The sequence below is a fragment of the Danio aesculapii genome, chromosome 25 (genome assembly GCF_903798145.1).
Source record: "Danio aesculapii chromosome 25, fDanAes4.1, whole genome shotgun sequence".
NCBI classification, from domain to species: Eukaryota; Metazoa; Chordata; class Actinopteri; order Cypriniformes; family Danionidae; genus Danio; species Danio aesculapii.
In genome coordinates, this window is record NC_079459.1 from 2,745,923 (window position 1) to 2,762,322 (window position 16,400).

General features: G+C 37.8%; 2 protein-coding genes across 2 annotated transcripts in view; both read left to right on the forward strand.

Annotated features, from left to right (window-relative positions):
• The first annotated feature begins 2,725 nt into the window (after nucleotides 1–2,725).
• Nucleotides 2,726–12,198, forward strand: LOC130219789 (fibroblast growth factor receptor substrate 2-like). Its single transcript, XM_056452264.1, has 6 exons — nucleotides 2,726–2,832; nucleotides 3,171–3,259; nucleotides 3,340–3,526; nucleotides 6,705–6,863; nucleotides 9,159–9,328; nucleotides 10,883–12,198. Exons 1-6 carry the CDS (start codon nucleotides 2,802–2,804, stop codon nucleotides 11,768–11,770), a joined length of 1,524 nt encoding a protein of 507 aa, XP_056308239.1. The 5' UTR covers nucleotides 2,726–2,801; the 3' UTR covers nucleotides 11,771–12,198.
• Nucleotides 12,199–15,628: 3,430 nt separating this feature from the next.
• The window catches only part of LOC130219312 (nuclear pore complex protein Nup160-like), a 44,688-nt gene continuing 43,916 nt past the window's right edge, over nucleotides 15,629–16,400 (forward strand). Inside the window, exon 1 of the mRNA XM_056451683.1 lies at nucleotides 15,629–15,729. Coding sequence (XP_056307658.1) covers nucleotides 15,639–15,729 — 91 coding nt within the window. The 5' untranslated portion in view covers nucleotides 15,629–15,638. The remainder of the gene's footprint in view (nucleotides 15,730–16,400) is intronic.

The following is a 16,400-nucleotide window of genomic DNA, read 5'->3' on the forward strand; positions in this document are numbered from 1 at the left end:
TGTAATCGCGAAGCTTAAGAAGTATCCGCGAAAATGTCTGCATTCGGAATTGTCTTGTTTTTCCTCATTTTCTTATGGAAGTTTTAGATCAAAGGTGATAATCCTTATTGTGTAATGCGTTCTAATGTCATGGTATGTAAAGCGCGAGTGTGAGAAGAGCATTGCTTTATGAAAATATTTCAGGAATGTTTCATTTTCTAAACCGTTTTATCCATTAAGATAACTCAACTCTTCTGCCAGAGGCTTGTTCTCAGAACTTTAAAGTAAATGCAGCAAAATTCATTATTTGCAACAACAACAACAACAAAATAAAAATAGACAGAAGTGGAAAAACTAGATGTTAATAAGCAATTTAAACAAGCATCAGAGAGTGTGTGTCTCTTTTTCGTGTGTGCAAGAAACCACAGGGAAAGAGGAACAGGTTTGGACTGATTCATGTTGCCAGATCTTGCAAAAATAAATGAATTTATTTTTTCAAAGTCAGACTAAAACACATTAAACATCATGAACTACAAAACAAGTTCACTTTATTAGCTACAGGCTAAACAACAAGCCTGAAGATGTTTAGAATAAGTGGACATGGCAACACTGACACAGTCTTACAAACAACAATAGATTTGTTCAAATTGGTGAACATAAGGAGTGTTGGTTTGTTGTATTACCACTTTGTTAAAAAAATAGCAGATACCAATGATGCAAGATGGTTACCGCAGTGTGTCTTCATAGTTCATTTAGCAATGAGACTGTTGGTTTGGTAATATTTGTTCATTTTTACTACACGCTACTTCTGGCATAGTATATAATAAAAATATAGATTCTAGCAATATCGGCATAGAAATATAAATGTTTCATTTCATGTAGGTTTTATTACACAATGGAACTACAGAAGACTCCATCTCTAAATAGGAAAATGATCAAAACTCCTTTTTTGAAAATTTTGAATGAAATGCTAATGGTCTAATCTGATTCAATTCATTATGCTAAGCTAAGCTAAAGTGACCCCGCCAGAACCAGAAATCGGCTGAATGTATATATAATAAATGGTTCAAGCCAACTGTTTATCTCGACAAGACTTGTAAAAAAGGTGTAGTGTTCCTTTAAGGTATTATATGTCATGAATATAAGCAATCAGCTATGAGGAGAAATTAAAAGTTGTCAAGCAAAAAGTGTTTACAATATTATAGAAAGACGAGGGAACTTTACAGCATTATTACAAGTAGTGATGAGTTAATTTAAACATAGGATTAAATTAAACCATTTGGTTAAATGCAATGTATACTGTATATGCAAATATTTAAATGTTTTTAAAAGTGAAATGAGATTGGATTACATAATTTAGTGTTCGTTAAAGGCTCTTTTTACTTCTGCGTGATCAGCGTGACCCACGACGTCTGCCTTGCGCATAGCCATGCATTTATACTTCTGCATGCTGTTTGTGTTGCTCTGCTTTACCACTTCCGAAAAGCTAGCTAGCAGTAGGTTTTTATGTTCCTCTGTGTTGAGTTTCTACATGGGTGTTTGGTTTTTTCCGAATGCTACCTTATTGTATAAGTAGCTAAAACTCGATCCATCGGAGGCGGGATCTGGCGGATGTGCAACAACATTAATTATAAGGTAAACACAAAACAAGGTCCGTCTATAGCTACATCATGGGACTCGACACTTGTAAACACTCGCTTCAACCAGTTCGCACGGCTCTCAGCACCGCCTACACTCATCACAGCTACCAAGCCGACCAACAACAAAGCTTGCGTTATACGTCGTTGCATTGTGTAGTTAAATTTTTTTTTAGAGGTGTGTGTCTACATCAGTCACGGTAAGGGCTATGCAGCCATGCGAAGGCTGCGCCGGAGCATACGCTTGACTCAGAACTATAAATCAGCCTTAAGGCACTGGGTCGAGCTAAAATTCTCTTTTGATTATATGTGCCTATAGTTTGACCCTCTGATTGGTGGAAATTTGGTACAGAATTGTGGGTAATGTAGTTTTCTACCACATTTTATGCTGTTAAACAAATATAAAAAACTCATTGGATGTCAGGTTTTAGTTTTAGATTTAAGTTATTTTTTATTAATTCCATATGAAGAAAATTAATCTAGTTTGCGTACACAGGCGATAATTTATAGCGTAATGCTTGCGTTGAAATATATTTTTCACACCTGAAATTTTTAAAACAAAAGGCCATACGTTGTTTATCGTGGATGGAGATATTATGGGTAGAATAAGCCAGGAAATCCCAACTGCAATTGTTGTAGTTGAGGTGTAAATTGACTTTTATTTTGTAAACGCCACTGTACATATAAGACTAGCTATCAATTTAGACATCATGAATTGATTTGATGCTGATTCACGAATCACAATGTGTTTTTGATTCAGTTCTTGATTCAATTCTCTTCGCTAAAGAGATAATATCATCATTTATTCTTCCTTCACCCGTTTCAAACCTTTAAGTTTCTTCTGTTGAACACTGAAGAAGATATTTTGAAGAAAGCCGAAAATCACTGACTTCAATTGTATTGTTTTTTACTGTATTGTCCTACTGTGGACGTCAATGGTTACAGGTTTTAAACTTTCTTTAGAATATCTTTCATGTTCAATCTATAACCTCTTGAGGAGGAGTAAATAGTGAGTCAATTTTCATTTCTGAGTGAACTATCCCTTTAAGTCATCCGTACTATATATGAAAAGGATCTTATTTGCTTTATTTATTTTTCTTTGTTATAGTATTGCCTCAGACGCAGCTCTCACATCTGAAAACCCTTTCTACATTAAGAGAATGACTGTTTGCTTTAGGCTGGGGAATGAACCAGGAACCCTGGTGGCTGGATCTGGGTAAGAAGAACTGTTTATTTATTTATTTATTTATTTATTGTGTTTAATATTGACTAAAGCATTATTGCCAATTTATTGTAGACAGAAAGTGTTGTGTAGAATGTATCAGAGATGATTATTATGATGGACCAATGGTGGCTCAAAGATGTTTAGGAGACAAAATAAACTGAAATGAACTTCGTTTTGGTCGTATTTTGTGCAAAATTGCATCATTTCAGTTTTTTATTTTATTTTATTTTATTTGAATTATATAGTTTCCACATCCCTACCTTAAGACTGTGTTATTAAAAGTATTGTTAGGATCTGAATAAAGCGCTGAATTATGTCTTGTTTTAAAGGAATCAAATGGTCTGAAGAAGCCATGGGAAGCTGTTTTAGCTGTCCAGATAAAGAATCAATCCCTGACAATCACCAGAGCAAATTTAAGGTCAGTGTTTTCCACATTAGATTGAGATGATGTTGAGTGTGTTTTGTTCATGTTGAGATCTGCTCTGACGGTGTTTGCAGGTGGTGAATGTGGATGATGACGGGAACGAGCTGGGAGCAGGAATCATGGAGCTGACGGAGGACGAGCTGGTCCTTCGCACGCGCAAATGTGATGCTGTCAAGTGGCCTTACCTGTGCCTGCGACGCTATGGCTACGACTCCAATCTCTTTTCGTTTGAGAGCGGCCGCCGCTGCCAGACCGGTCAAGGTAAAGCTGAAACCTCGTGTTCTGAAAATGTCAGCAAGAAAAGCATGTTTGGTAGAGTTAGCTGTATTTAGCAGAGCCATTTACTGAAATTCAGCTATTTGAAGGCTTCCCAAGTAAAGTCTGAGCTTTTGGTTATTAATGTGCAACTGTTCACATTTGAACCCAATGCTTTCGAAAGGATGAGCGAGCGTTTGCATGCTTGATCAGGTAAGTCCAGCTTGATGTGCTCCCAACCTTCATGGCCAGATTACTAAACAGGTCATTAGTGTGTAATCGCAATTCCATGAAAAAGTATCAAGAGTGTAAAACCTGGCAGTGATTGTATTACCAGGGTTTGATTGAAAGGCATAGAATGTAATTTTTAGCTTAGAGCGCCATCGGTTGTTAAAACTAGCCTAGAGCGCCATCGGCTGTTAAAACTAGCCTAGAGCGCCATCGGCTGTTAAAGCTAGCCTAGAGCGCCATCGGCTGTTAAAACTAGCCTAGAGCGCCGTCGGCTGTTAAAACTAGCCTAGAGCGCCGTCGGCTGTTAAAACTAGCCTAGAGCGCCGTCGGCTGTTAAAACTAGCCTAGAGCGCCGTCGGCTGTTAAAACTAGCCTAGAGCGCCGTCGGCTGTTAAAACTAGCCTAGAGCGCCGTCGGCTGTTAAACTAGCCTAGAGCGCCGTCGGCTGTTAAAACTAGCCTAGAGCGCCGTCGGCTGTTAAAACTAGCCTAGAGCGCCGTCGGCTGTTAAAACTAGCCTAGAGCGCCGTCGGCTGTTAAAACTAGCCTTGAGCGCCGTCGGCTGTTAAAACTAGCCTTGAGCGCCGTCGGCTGTTAAAACTAGCCTAGAGCGCCGTCGGCTGTTAAAACTAGCCTAGAGCGCCGTCGGCTGTTAAAAACTAGCCTAGAGCGCCGTCGTCTGTTAAACTAGCCTAGAGCGCCGTCGGCTATTAAAAATAGCCTAGAGCGCCGTCGGCTGTAAAAACTATCCTGTTAAAAACTAGCCTGTTAAAACTAACCTGTTAAAACTAGCCTAGAGCGCCATCGGCTGTTAAAAGTAGCCTATAGCGGCTGCTAAATGCCGCTCTATGCTATTTTCTAGGCTAGTACTTTTGTACCGACAACAAACCAAGTTCAATTCCTAACTTGAGGTCTTTTAGCTGAACTTACCCTCTGCTGTTTAAAACTAGCCTGGAGCCCATTTGCTGCTTAAATCTAGCCTAGAGCGCCATCTGTTGCTTAAATCTAGCCTAGAGCGCCATCTGTTGTTTAAAACTATCCAGAGTGCCATCTGCTGTTTATATGTTGCCTAGAGCGCCATCTGCTGTTTAAAACTATTCCAGAGCCTAGTCTGCTGTTTAAAACTAGCCCAGTGAACCATCTGCTGTTCGCAATTGACACAGAATTGGTTTCTCAAACTAATTTTTTTGCCACCACTGTAATAAATCGCTAAAACTTTTTGTTTAGTTTTTGTTTAGATTTTTAAGTTTATTTAGTTCATGTCTGAAGAGTCTTTGCGATTCAGAATTTTGTCATTTCAAGTCTATGGGATTTTTGGTAGATTTAATCGTCATTTTTAGGAAAACCGTAAGTTTGAGTGGATAGAAAAGATATAGCCCAATAGCTCAGAACATTGTGGAGGTCTGACCCAAGTTTGGTGGTTATAGTTTGAAAGCTGTAGGAGGAGTTGCAAGTCAAGCAATGTCTTAGTGGTTAGTGCGTCGATACATACTTTAGCACCGAGATGCTCACGGCAACTCGAGTTCGATTTCCAACTTGAGGTCCTTTGCTGATCTTTACCATCTGTCTCTGCTCCCCTTGATTTTTCTGTCAAAAACTCTTCACTATCCCATCCATTAAAGATTAAAACCACTAAAAATTGTCATTAAAAAGCCTAGAGCGCCATCTGCTGTTCACAATTGACACAATCGATTTCTTAAATGATTTTTTTGCCACAACTGTAATAAATCGATAAAGCTTAAAGTGTTTTTGTTTAGATTTTCAGATTGTATTGACGATGTTTAATCTAAAGGCATAAAATGTCATTTTCACCACTAAAGGGCACACATTCACAACAAACAAAGGCATATTTCGATGACGTCATGACTGAGTGTGGAAATCACGAGAGTTGTGGTCTTGAAAATATCATTGTCATGTGAATGTGTCAATTTTCCTGCAAAAATCATATTGATGGATGAGCTAAAGTATTCAACACATGTTATTATGGTAGTTTGAAGCTAAAAACAGTTAAAAGCTGTGAAATAAGACCACTGAAGTGTTGTCAAAAGTATCCCAATTGGTACTGAAGTTTTAAAAATGTCCATTTAATTTGAGCATGTTCAAACCCTCCCTGATTGGCCATTGTGTTCACTGCTCAACAGAAATTACTGTGATTGGCTGAGTGGTGAACTGATGACCTTCTTGGCCAATCACAGTCATTTCTGTTAAGCATGTTGTTAAACACAATGGCCAATCAGCTTTCAAATGTTAGAAAATGGATGTTTTTTTAAATTTCAGTACCGATTTGCACAAAACTCGATACTTTTGACAACGAAACACTGAAGCAATTTCTAATGAGATGAGCGCGACTGAATCACATTTGGGTTTTTTGCGAACTTGCGAACGAAGATTAGCCTCATGTTAGGATGGAAACTCGACTGGAGTTGATGCTTTTGTACTTTAAAGATGTGATTTTGTTTATTTGTTTGTGACGTACTCCATAACACCAACTCGTATTTTAAAAAAAATAACAATTACGACATCATCATAGACCTCAAATATCACAGCCCCCTGTTGACTATCATAAACCTTAATAAAATGTCTTGCATTATTCATTTTAATACTGTTCTTGCGAGTTTTGCATCTAAAATTCAGCTTTTTACGCACATACAATAGCAAATTTTAATGCTAGCTTTTCATTTTTTAATCATAGAAGAAAATGTGCGGACGCAAGCTGTAAGTAAATCTGGCCCTGATTTACATTGCAGACCCTTGTAGGATTAGCAATTGTTGACCTTCCTGATAAAAACCTAAATAATGCTACATGTTTTTGTCATGTGTGTTCGTATGTCCATCAGTAGGTTTATTCACTAGAGTGTAGTGTTATTATTCTCGTATGCCATCATCTTGCAAAAGATAGTGCCTCTTCTGTTCTTTGTTGGTCTTTCAGCTGCGTTTTTGTTCACGTTCTACAGGGATATTTGCCTTCAAGTGTTCACGTGCTGAAGAGATCTTCAACATGCTGCAGGACATCATGCATAACAACAGCATCAGCGTGGTGGAGGAGCCGGTGTTCGAGCCCACGCTCACTCAAGCTGAACCAGATCCTCCTCTCACACCACACACACCAACCAGTACGTCTGTGCTTCATTAGTACATCAGCATGTGTTTACATTAACCTTGTGAAAGAAAAGGCAAATTACATGACTCTGAATGCACTTGCGCTCTTATATCATATTTAAGGTTAAGAACAAGCCTAGAGCACCATCTGCTGTTTAAAAATAGCCTAGAGCGCCATCTACTGTTTAAATCAAGCCTAGAGCGCCATCTGCTGTTTAAAAATAACCTAGAGCGCCATCTACTACTTAAATCAAGCCTAGAGCGCCATCTGCTGTTTAAAAATAACCTAGAGCGCCATCTACTGTTTAAATCAAGCCTAGAGCGCCATCTGCTGTTTAAAAATAACCTAGAGCGCCATCTACTGTTTAAATCAAGCCTAAAGCGCCATCTGCTGTTTAAAAATAACCTAGAGCGCCATCTACTGTTTAAAAATAACCTAGAGCGCCATCTGCTGTTTAAAAATAACCTAGAGCACCATCTACTGTTTAAAAATAACCTAGAGCGCCATCTACTGTTTAAAAATAACCTAGAGCGCCATCTGCTATTTAAAAATAACCTAGAGCGCCATCTACTGTTTAAAAATAACCTAGAGCGCCATCTACTGTTTAAATCAAGCCTAGAGCACCATCTGCTGTTTAAAAATAACCTAGAGCGCCATCTGCTGTTTAAAAATAACCTAGAGCGCCATCTACTGTTTAAATCAAGCCTAGAGCGCCATCTGCTGTTTAAAAATAACCTAGAGCACCATCTGCTATTTAAAAATAACCTAGAGCGCCATCTACTGTTTAAAAATAACCTAGAGCGCCATCTGCTGTTTAAATCAAGCCTAGAGCGCCATCTACTGTTTAAAAATAACCTAGAGCGCCATCTACTGTTTAAATCAAGCCTAGAGCGCCATCTGCTGTTTAAAAATAACCTAGAGCACCATCTGCTATTTAAAAATAACCTAGAGCGCCATCTACTGTTTAAAAATAACCTAGAGCGCCATCTACTGTTTAAATCAAGCCTAGAGCACCATCTACTGTTTAAAAATAACCTAGAGTACCATCTGCTGTTTAAATCAAGCCTAGAGCGCCATCTACTGTTTAAAAATAACCTAGAGCGCCATCTACTGTTTAAAAATAACCTAGAGCACCATCTGCTGTTTAAATCAAGCCTAGAGCGCCATCTGCTGTTTAAAAATAACCTAGAGCGCCATCTACTGTTTAAAAATAACCTAGAGCTCCATCTGCTGTTTAAAAATAACCTAGAGCGCCATCTACTGTTTAAATCAAGCCTAGAGCGCCATCTGCTGTTTAAAATAACCTAGAGCGCCATCTACTGTTTAAATCAAGCCTAGAGCGCCATCTGCTGTTTAAAAATAACCTACAGCGCCATCTACTGTTTAAATCAAGCCTAGAGCGCCATCTGCTGTTTAAAAATAACCTAGAGCGCCATCTACTGTTTAAAATCAAGCCTAGAGCCCCATCTGCTGTTTAAAAATAGCCTAGAGCGCCATCTACTGTTTAAATCAAGCCTAGAGCGCCATCTGCTGTTTAAAAATAGCCTAGAGCGTCATCTACTGTTTAAATCAAGCCTAGAGCGCCATCTGCTGTTTATAAATAACCTAGAGCGCCATCTACTGTTTAAAAATAACCTAGAGCGCCATCTGCTGTTTAAAAATAACCTAGAGCGCCATCTACTGTTTAAATCAAGCCTAGAGCGCCATCTGCTGTTTAAAAATAACCTAGAGCGCCATCTACTGTTTAAATCAAGCCTAGAGCGCCATCTGCTGTTTAAAAATAACCTAGAGCGTCATCTACTGTTTAAATCAAGCCTAGAGCGCCATCTGCTGTTCACAATTCGATTTCAGAATCGATTTCTAAAACGTTTTTAAAGTGTTTTTGCTTAGATTTTCAGTTTATGTTAAAGTTTGAAGAGTCTTTGCGGTTCAGAATTCTGTCATTTCAGGTCTGTTAGGTTTTTGGGAGTTTTAATCGTCATTTTTAGGAAAACCGTAAGTTCGATTGGTTAGAAAAGACATATCACAATAGCTCAGAACATTCTGCAGGTCTGACCCAAGTTCGGTGGTTATACTGTGAAAGCTGTAGGAGGAGTTACAAGTCAAGCCATCATAAACATTCAGCATGCACAACCGAACTGTGAAACACATATTTGGTTTTTCAGAGTTGAGATTTAATACAGACATTGTTTTGGAAATCATTGACTTGCTCTGAAATTGCGATCTGTACACCTGTCAAAATGTTAGTTACTAATAAGATTTTACAAAGAAGGTTTTATTTAGTGTATTTGTATGTTTCCTTCTTCAGCTCCTGGCAGCATGCTCCCTGCTCTCCCGAACGGCAGCTTACGGTACCCTTCTCTTGGCGACGCTCCCTCTCACACCTCCAGCCGGCATCCGTCTGTCGGGAGCTCATGTCTGCCTTCACTGGGCGAGGAGTCCACACACCCTTTGTTAGCTGCGGAGGAGGCTGTAAGGGTAGGAAAATAATGACACTTATTTAACATCAATAAATACAATTGTTAATAAGTACAGCTGATGTCGGGTAGTTTGAACCAGCCGTAAATGTTTTATGGGAAACTCGGTCACCCTAAATGAACTACAAACAAACTTTTCTCCCATCAACTATTCTCCCATCACTTCCAATTAAAGTGAATGAAGTATAACTACTGATCACTGGCCACAACAAGGTGTTACTTATTATAACTGTCTCCTTTAGGTCAAATTTGGGTCCATTTGATTGGGAAGGGATTGCTAAAACTTAAAAAAAACGAGTACACTTTCTAATAAGGGAAAAACATTTTGCTAATGCTTTTAGATATGATAAACATTTTTATGATAAACACATGTGCGTCTATTGATTTGCATTTTTAAAAAAAATCATCTAAAAAGTGAACATCCTTTTGATTTGTATTATCATGTACTGTAGGTAATTATTTATTTGAATTTTTTTTTTTTTTTAAGTTTATTTATTTATTTTTTATTAATTTACTACTATTATTATTTTATTATTTTTATTTATTTATTTACTATTATTAACAATATTTTCAATTTTGCTATACTTTTATTTATTCCTGTTGTAATTGTATTTTAATTTTATTTGTTTGCTAATGTATTTCGGCGGCAATGTTCAAAAATGGGGGGAAAGTTACAACTTTAAATGTACAAAATGTTTTGTTAAAGCTTGAGAAAATCATCACAAATAAATGTTAAAAAAATAAAAAAAAGTGAACATCCTTGGAAGTAAATTTTTAGAGATGTTTCTCATTCTAAAATTAGTAGTTTTAAAGTTTCATTTTATATATGTAGGTTTTATGAATTTCGCAGTCCTACATTATAAATTCAAGAGAATCATATTCAACTTAATTCATTTTAAAAGGGTTAAAGCAGGCATGTCCAAGCTCGGTCCTGGAGGGCCGCTGTCCTGCAAAGTTTAGTTCCAACCCCAATCAGACACACCTGGGCTAGCTAATCAAGCACTTACTAGGCTTTCTAGAAACATCCGTGCAGGTGTGTTGAGGCAAGTTGGAGCTAAAATCTGCAGGACACCGGCCCTCCAGGACCGAGTTTGGACACCCCTGGGTTAAAGGGATCGTTCATAATCTATTCTTCCTTGAGTGGTTCCAGACCAAAGTTGCTTTACTCAAGTGAACACAAAGATGCACAGGTGAAAAGATATTTTGAAGATTATTTCTTCAAAATATCTTCTTTTGTGTTCAACAGAAGAAACAAACAAGTAAAGGGTGGGCAAGTGATAACAGAATTTTCATTTTTTTGGTGAATAATCCTTTTACTACTGGTATTTCTAAGATTTTATGTTGCTATACAGTTTTATATAGTGTATACATGATTTTTACTATGATTTTAACTTTAAATTACAAATAATTTCTAGTTTATTAACAAAAAAGGAGTAAACCCTGCAATAACATGTTAATAATATGTTTAAACTGGGTAAAATGTCACATCACTATTTTGCCTTAAGCATGTCTTACATTACGTATTATAATATTATATTATATCACATCTCCTCAGGGTCACACATATGTGAACACCAGCGGTCTGCTGGATCAGCACAGCCCCAGTGTTTCAGATGCTCCGGCAGAACTGAACGCCTCCTCGCCCGACGGAGAGGAAACCGTCTCTCAGGAGGCTCCGGATCCGGGCCCTCGAGTGCAGCTGGAGCCAGAAGGCGTGCGCTTCATCCTGGGCCCGACGCCAGTGCAGAGGCAGCGGCAAAAAGAAGCAAACCAGAGCACAGTAGCCGAAGGAGCAACAAACGGCAGCATCGTTTCACAGCCTAAAAACACAGACGCAGAAATCACTAAACCTAACGAACCCTCTCCTGAAGTGTCCGCACTCACCCGCCGTCGCTCTCGTCCTCCGCCTCTCACTCCTGACGTTAACGCTAATAACTCTGCTCAGCGGAGAACCGCTTTGCTAGACTATGAAAATCTCCCGGCTCTCCCGCCGTTAAGGGAACACCCGAAAGGCGGCTCCGAGGACGAGGATCAGCCAATAAATGGCTTCCACAACCACCGGCAGTACAGTCCCGACCCCACTCACTACTACATCAACACCGAAAACGTGACGGCGCCGCTTAGCGCTAATAAAGTGGAGTCGGCCCGCTGGCGGGACCGATCCACACCAACGTTTTTCAACTTCGACTTCCGCCGGCCGTGCCTAGAGTCACACAGACTGAACTACATCGAGGTGGAGACCGAAACGGAGAACTCCAGCAACCCTCAGACCCCAAAAACGCCCACTTCTCCGCTGCCGCAAACGCCCACCCGCCGGACGGAGCTGTACGCGGTCATCGACGTGGAGCGAACGGCTGCCATGTCCAACCTGCAGAAAGCACTGCCCCGTTACGACGGCACCTCCAGAAAAACTCGCCACAACAGTGTTGATCTGCCCATGTGAGACACTCCTGTTTGCCCAAATTCGTTCGTACAATTCAGATTTGGTCGTAACATTCATGTAGTCGAAAAAAAAAAGAGTGAGACGTCGAGAGAATTTTACCCGCTCGCCCATATACCTTCATTTTTATTCCTATGGTAATATACTACTACTATTCTTACACTCGTTTTTTCAGTGCCTGTTTATTATGTTAATAACAATGGTTGGACGACATTCCCGCGGGTCCATTCCGTATACGGTACAAATCAGTATTACTGATCGTATGTTTTGTTTTCTTTATTTACCCTTTATCAAGTTGACTAAGTTGTTTTTTTTTTAAATCTGTATCTAAAGATAACTACACACACTACGTTTTGATTTTGTTTGTTTTGTTTTTTGGCTTCGTATAGTAGATTTCAATACTTGGCACAATAAAAGTCTATTTTGTTTGAGTGAGGTTTCGTGACGTGCTTTGTCTGTCGTAAATATGGCTTTTGTGGTCAGGGGTCTGTTCCTCCAATGCTATCTCACGTCAATTCGTAACTTTTTGATTTCGTGGTTAATTCGTAGGAATTTGTACAATCTCATTCGTATAATTTAGCATGATTTGCTCATCCCCCAATGACGGTTGGATTTAGGGGCGGGGTTTGGTGCCACGCCTCCTTTTTAAAATCGTACATTTTTATGACAAAACGTAAATAGTTACATTTCCTCGTGAGATCAAACTGGTTCTTCGTACCTCATTAAACGATATAAGATGATTTGGCAGATCCTGGATCTTTTACTCTTGATAAGATCAAGAGTGTCGAGAGTATTTAGCAATTTACTTAGTTTCACTTTTAGAGGATTTCCTTTAGTAGGCCTATTCAAGTTTCTTAATCATGGCATGACTGGCTGTTTAAATTAATTTAGCATCATAAAAGCATTTTGTTCAAATTTCAGTGTCACCTTTGCTTTGACCCGGACCTAATCCTGTATATATGAAATCAACTACTGCAGGTTTGAGCTTCCAGACCTCTTGCTGTGACAACTCTCTAATGTGTTTTGAAGAACGAAAAGATCCTGGATCGTGTCAAATCGTCAATAACCAAATCCAGCTAATTGAGTAATGCAAGTACGAAGAACGCAATCCAGATTAGCAGATTTTTGTTGCTGTTTGGGTTTTGTGGTATGTTCTCTCTCATTGTAGCTTGTTTCTGCCATGGGATAATAAAGAGGCTATCGGGACCAGGCATGGGCTGGTATAAGTTTCTGATGGTATGATAACCTTGGATACAAATATCACAGTATCTCGATAGTGCTCTAAAGTATATCATTTTTAAATGTCTGGGTAAAAAAACAAAACTCTTTTCTCCCCATTGAACAAAATACATTTTATTTTAGAAAACCTGTATAATATTTTGGATCAGTAAACATGTCAGGCTAAATAATGAATATAAATAATTGACTTCTGCTGTCTTCGGTAGTTTCAGAAACACTGATTTCTTTACAACACATTTACATTTAGTCTTTTAGCAGACGCTTTTATCTAAAGCGACTTACAAATGAGGACAAGGAAGCAATTTACACAACTATAAGAGCAGCAGTGAACAAGTGCTATAGACAAGTTTCAGGTGTGTAAAGTCTAAGCAAAGCATTAGTAATGTCTTTTTTTTTTTGAGAGAGAGAGAGAGGGCACAGTTAGTGGTATAGCCAGAGAGGCCGTTACAGATTAGGAAGGAAAGTGGAGACTAAATAGTTGAGTTTTTAGTCGTTTCTTGAAGACAGCAATTGACTCTGCTGTTCTGATGTAGTTAGGGAGTTCATTCCACCAACTGGGCAGATTGAATGTGAGAGTTCGGGAAAGCGATTTCTTCCCTCTTTGGGATGGAACCACCAGGCGACGTTCATTCACAGAACGCAAGTTTCTGGAGGGCACATATATCTGCAGAAGTGAGAGCAGATAAGAAGGAGCCAAGCTAGAGGTCGCTTTGTAAGCAAACATCAGAGCTTTGAATTTGATGCGAACAGCAACTGGCAGCCAGTGCAAACGGGTGAGTAGCGGAGTGACATGTGCTCTTTTGGGTTCATCAAAGACCACTCGTGCTGCTGCGTTCTGAAGCAGCTGAAGAGGTTTGATAGAGTTAGCTGGAAGCCCGGCTAGTAGAGAGTTGCAATAATCCAGTTTGGAGAGAACAAGAGCTTGAACAATGAGTTGAGCTGTATGTTCAGATAGGAAGGGTCGGACCTTTCTGATGTTATAGAGTGCGAATCTGCAAGATCGAGCAGTTCTAGAAATGTGCTCAGAGAAGTTTAGTTGGTCATCAATCGTTACTCCAAGGCTTTTGACCATTTTGGATGCAGTAATGGTTGCCCCAACATTAAAAAAAAAAACATTAAAAAGACTCTTACAAATACCTTAGGAATGGTATAACACAACTTTTTAGCGGTTTTAAAACCTTAAGTTTTCCAAACCAGGCTAAATCTTGAAACTGGTTATCATCCCATGCCTAATCTGGGTTTTACATCATACATTTCAGATTTATAATTGCAAATTTAAGTTTATATATCGTAATTATCTTTTTTCCTTTAAATTCTGTTTAATTCTCATAATATTAATTGCTTTTTATTATTAGCAATTGTATTTTTCCCCCCTAATTTGCAAGAAAAAAGAACATTTAAATCTAAGAGTTAGTATCTAGCAGCTCTTTTTCGCAATTCAGAGCTTGTCTTTCAGTTTTTGCTACTTAAAATTATTTATATTCATAAAGTATTGAAATATTTCATAATTCTGACACTTTTTATGATCGAATGGTAACCTTTGTTTTCGTGTGAGATTTGCAAGATGCTCATTTGCCAAATATGAATTTAAAACTATATGCAACATTTCACTATTCAGAGTCTTTTTATTTGTTTATTTATTGTTTATCCTGTGGTGGAAACAAGCTTTCGTTATCATTAGCGTGATCAGATGGAGATTCACTAAAAATAAAGTTCTGTTATTCAAAGGAAGGAAGTGTAATGGTATAAAAAGGGCATAATTGATAAAAATAGACCTTCAACTGGAGGACCTTTTTTTTTTTTTATATATATATATATATTTATTAATTTTCCTTAAATTTCATATGTTGCTTTTTTTTTGTAAATTACATTTTTGGTGATTTTACTCATATTCAAACTGAAATTAAATAAATGTTTTCTTGTGAAAGAGCTGAAACAAAACAAAAGTAGGCTATATGGTGTATTAATTACCCACAATTGTAATTTTTATTAGTAAAATTGCTAAATAACCATGGGGACACGCACAAAAAACATTTAACAAGCAAAAGGCGTGAACATTTTCTCAGAAGGTGTGTTTTTAGGTCATTAGCAGCAGTATGAAAGTGTTCATCTGGCTTTATTTTTGATTTCCAATGCTATATCGTCAATAAATTCATATCCATATGTCAATTAATCCACTTATATTTTATAAACTATTATAACAGTAAACATGTCTTATTTTGCTCCATTAACAAGAACCAGCATGTACAGTTACATTTTACAACAAAATCACTTCACATTCCTTAACAAGAAGCATTAAATGAGAAAAAAAAATACTAAAAAAGGAGAGGATACATAATTATCAATTTACATACAAATATATATATATATATATATATATATATATATATATATATATATATATATATATATATATATATATATATATATATATATATATATATATATATATATATATATTTATATATATTCAAATTTAGTTATTAACAGAATTTATTAAATGCACTTTTAGTACAGAAAATACATGTATAAACATTATATGTCAGGCTATTTCTCTTTTTTAGCGTACTGGCCCTTTAAGTGTTTGAAAGGCGGAAGCGCGCAGCTCAGTCCCAGCGTGCAGCGCGTGAAGATGGCGGGTGTTCTGGAGCGGAGCTACATTGAGATCTGCGGCTTTGAAAGAGAAACAGTTTCGCGGTTCAGACAGATTACATTAAATCTAGGTACACATTTCCCATTATTAAGCTGTTTTAGACATCTTCTTTTCAGTCAGTTGTGTGTTGAGTGGCTCTGGCGGCTCGTGTGTGTGTGTGTGACGCGCGGAGAAACTCGGCACGCGCTTCACGCTCAATAACACAAATAACAGCACGTCATTATAAATAATCTGTATTATCCATTTTAAAATTATGCTTTAGAGTTTTATTGATCCCTAAACTACTAATGTGTGAATATAAAACAAACTTTACCTCAAGAAATAACGCGAATGTCCCTCATCAGTGTCATATATGGAATTAAATTCAGATTTATGCCACGCTAATATGTTGTTTTTCTAACATGTATTGCTAAGTCTAAATCATATTATCCGCCGATGACAATCAACGTTGTTTACAGTCAATTAACGTTAAATAGCGTTAGTGCTAATGTTGTTTACAGTCATACTTGCATGTGATTTCACAAGGAATATTTAAAATACCATGGTAAACACTATAGTGAGCATGTCATAAATTGTCACCGAACCAATGTGCGAATATAGGCCGATTTTTGTAGTAAAATGCAGGTTGAGTTAATTTCATTTAATGACTAAGTGACCAAACAATGCAGTCGTAAATATCTGATTAATTGTAATTAAAATGTAGTAAAAATCAGAATAAATAGTTGTGATTTTGGGTTTAAT

Excerpts from the sequence above, each read along its gene's own strand:
- LOC130219789 (XM_056452264.1), top strand. The coding sequence starts at position 2,802 with ATGAACCAGGAACCCTGGTGGCTGGATCTGG. Across the intron at positions 6,864-9,158 it reads CACACCACACACACCAACCA|CTCCTGGCAGCATGCTCCCT; the intron begins GTACGTCTGTGC and ends TTCCTTCTTCAG. Across the intron at positions 9,329-10,882 it reads CTGCGGAGGAGGCTGTAAGG|GGTCACACATATGTGAACAC; the intron begins GTAGGAAAATAA and ends ACATCTCCTCAG.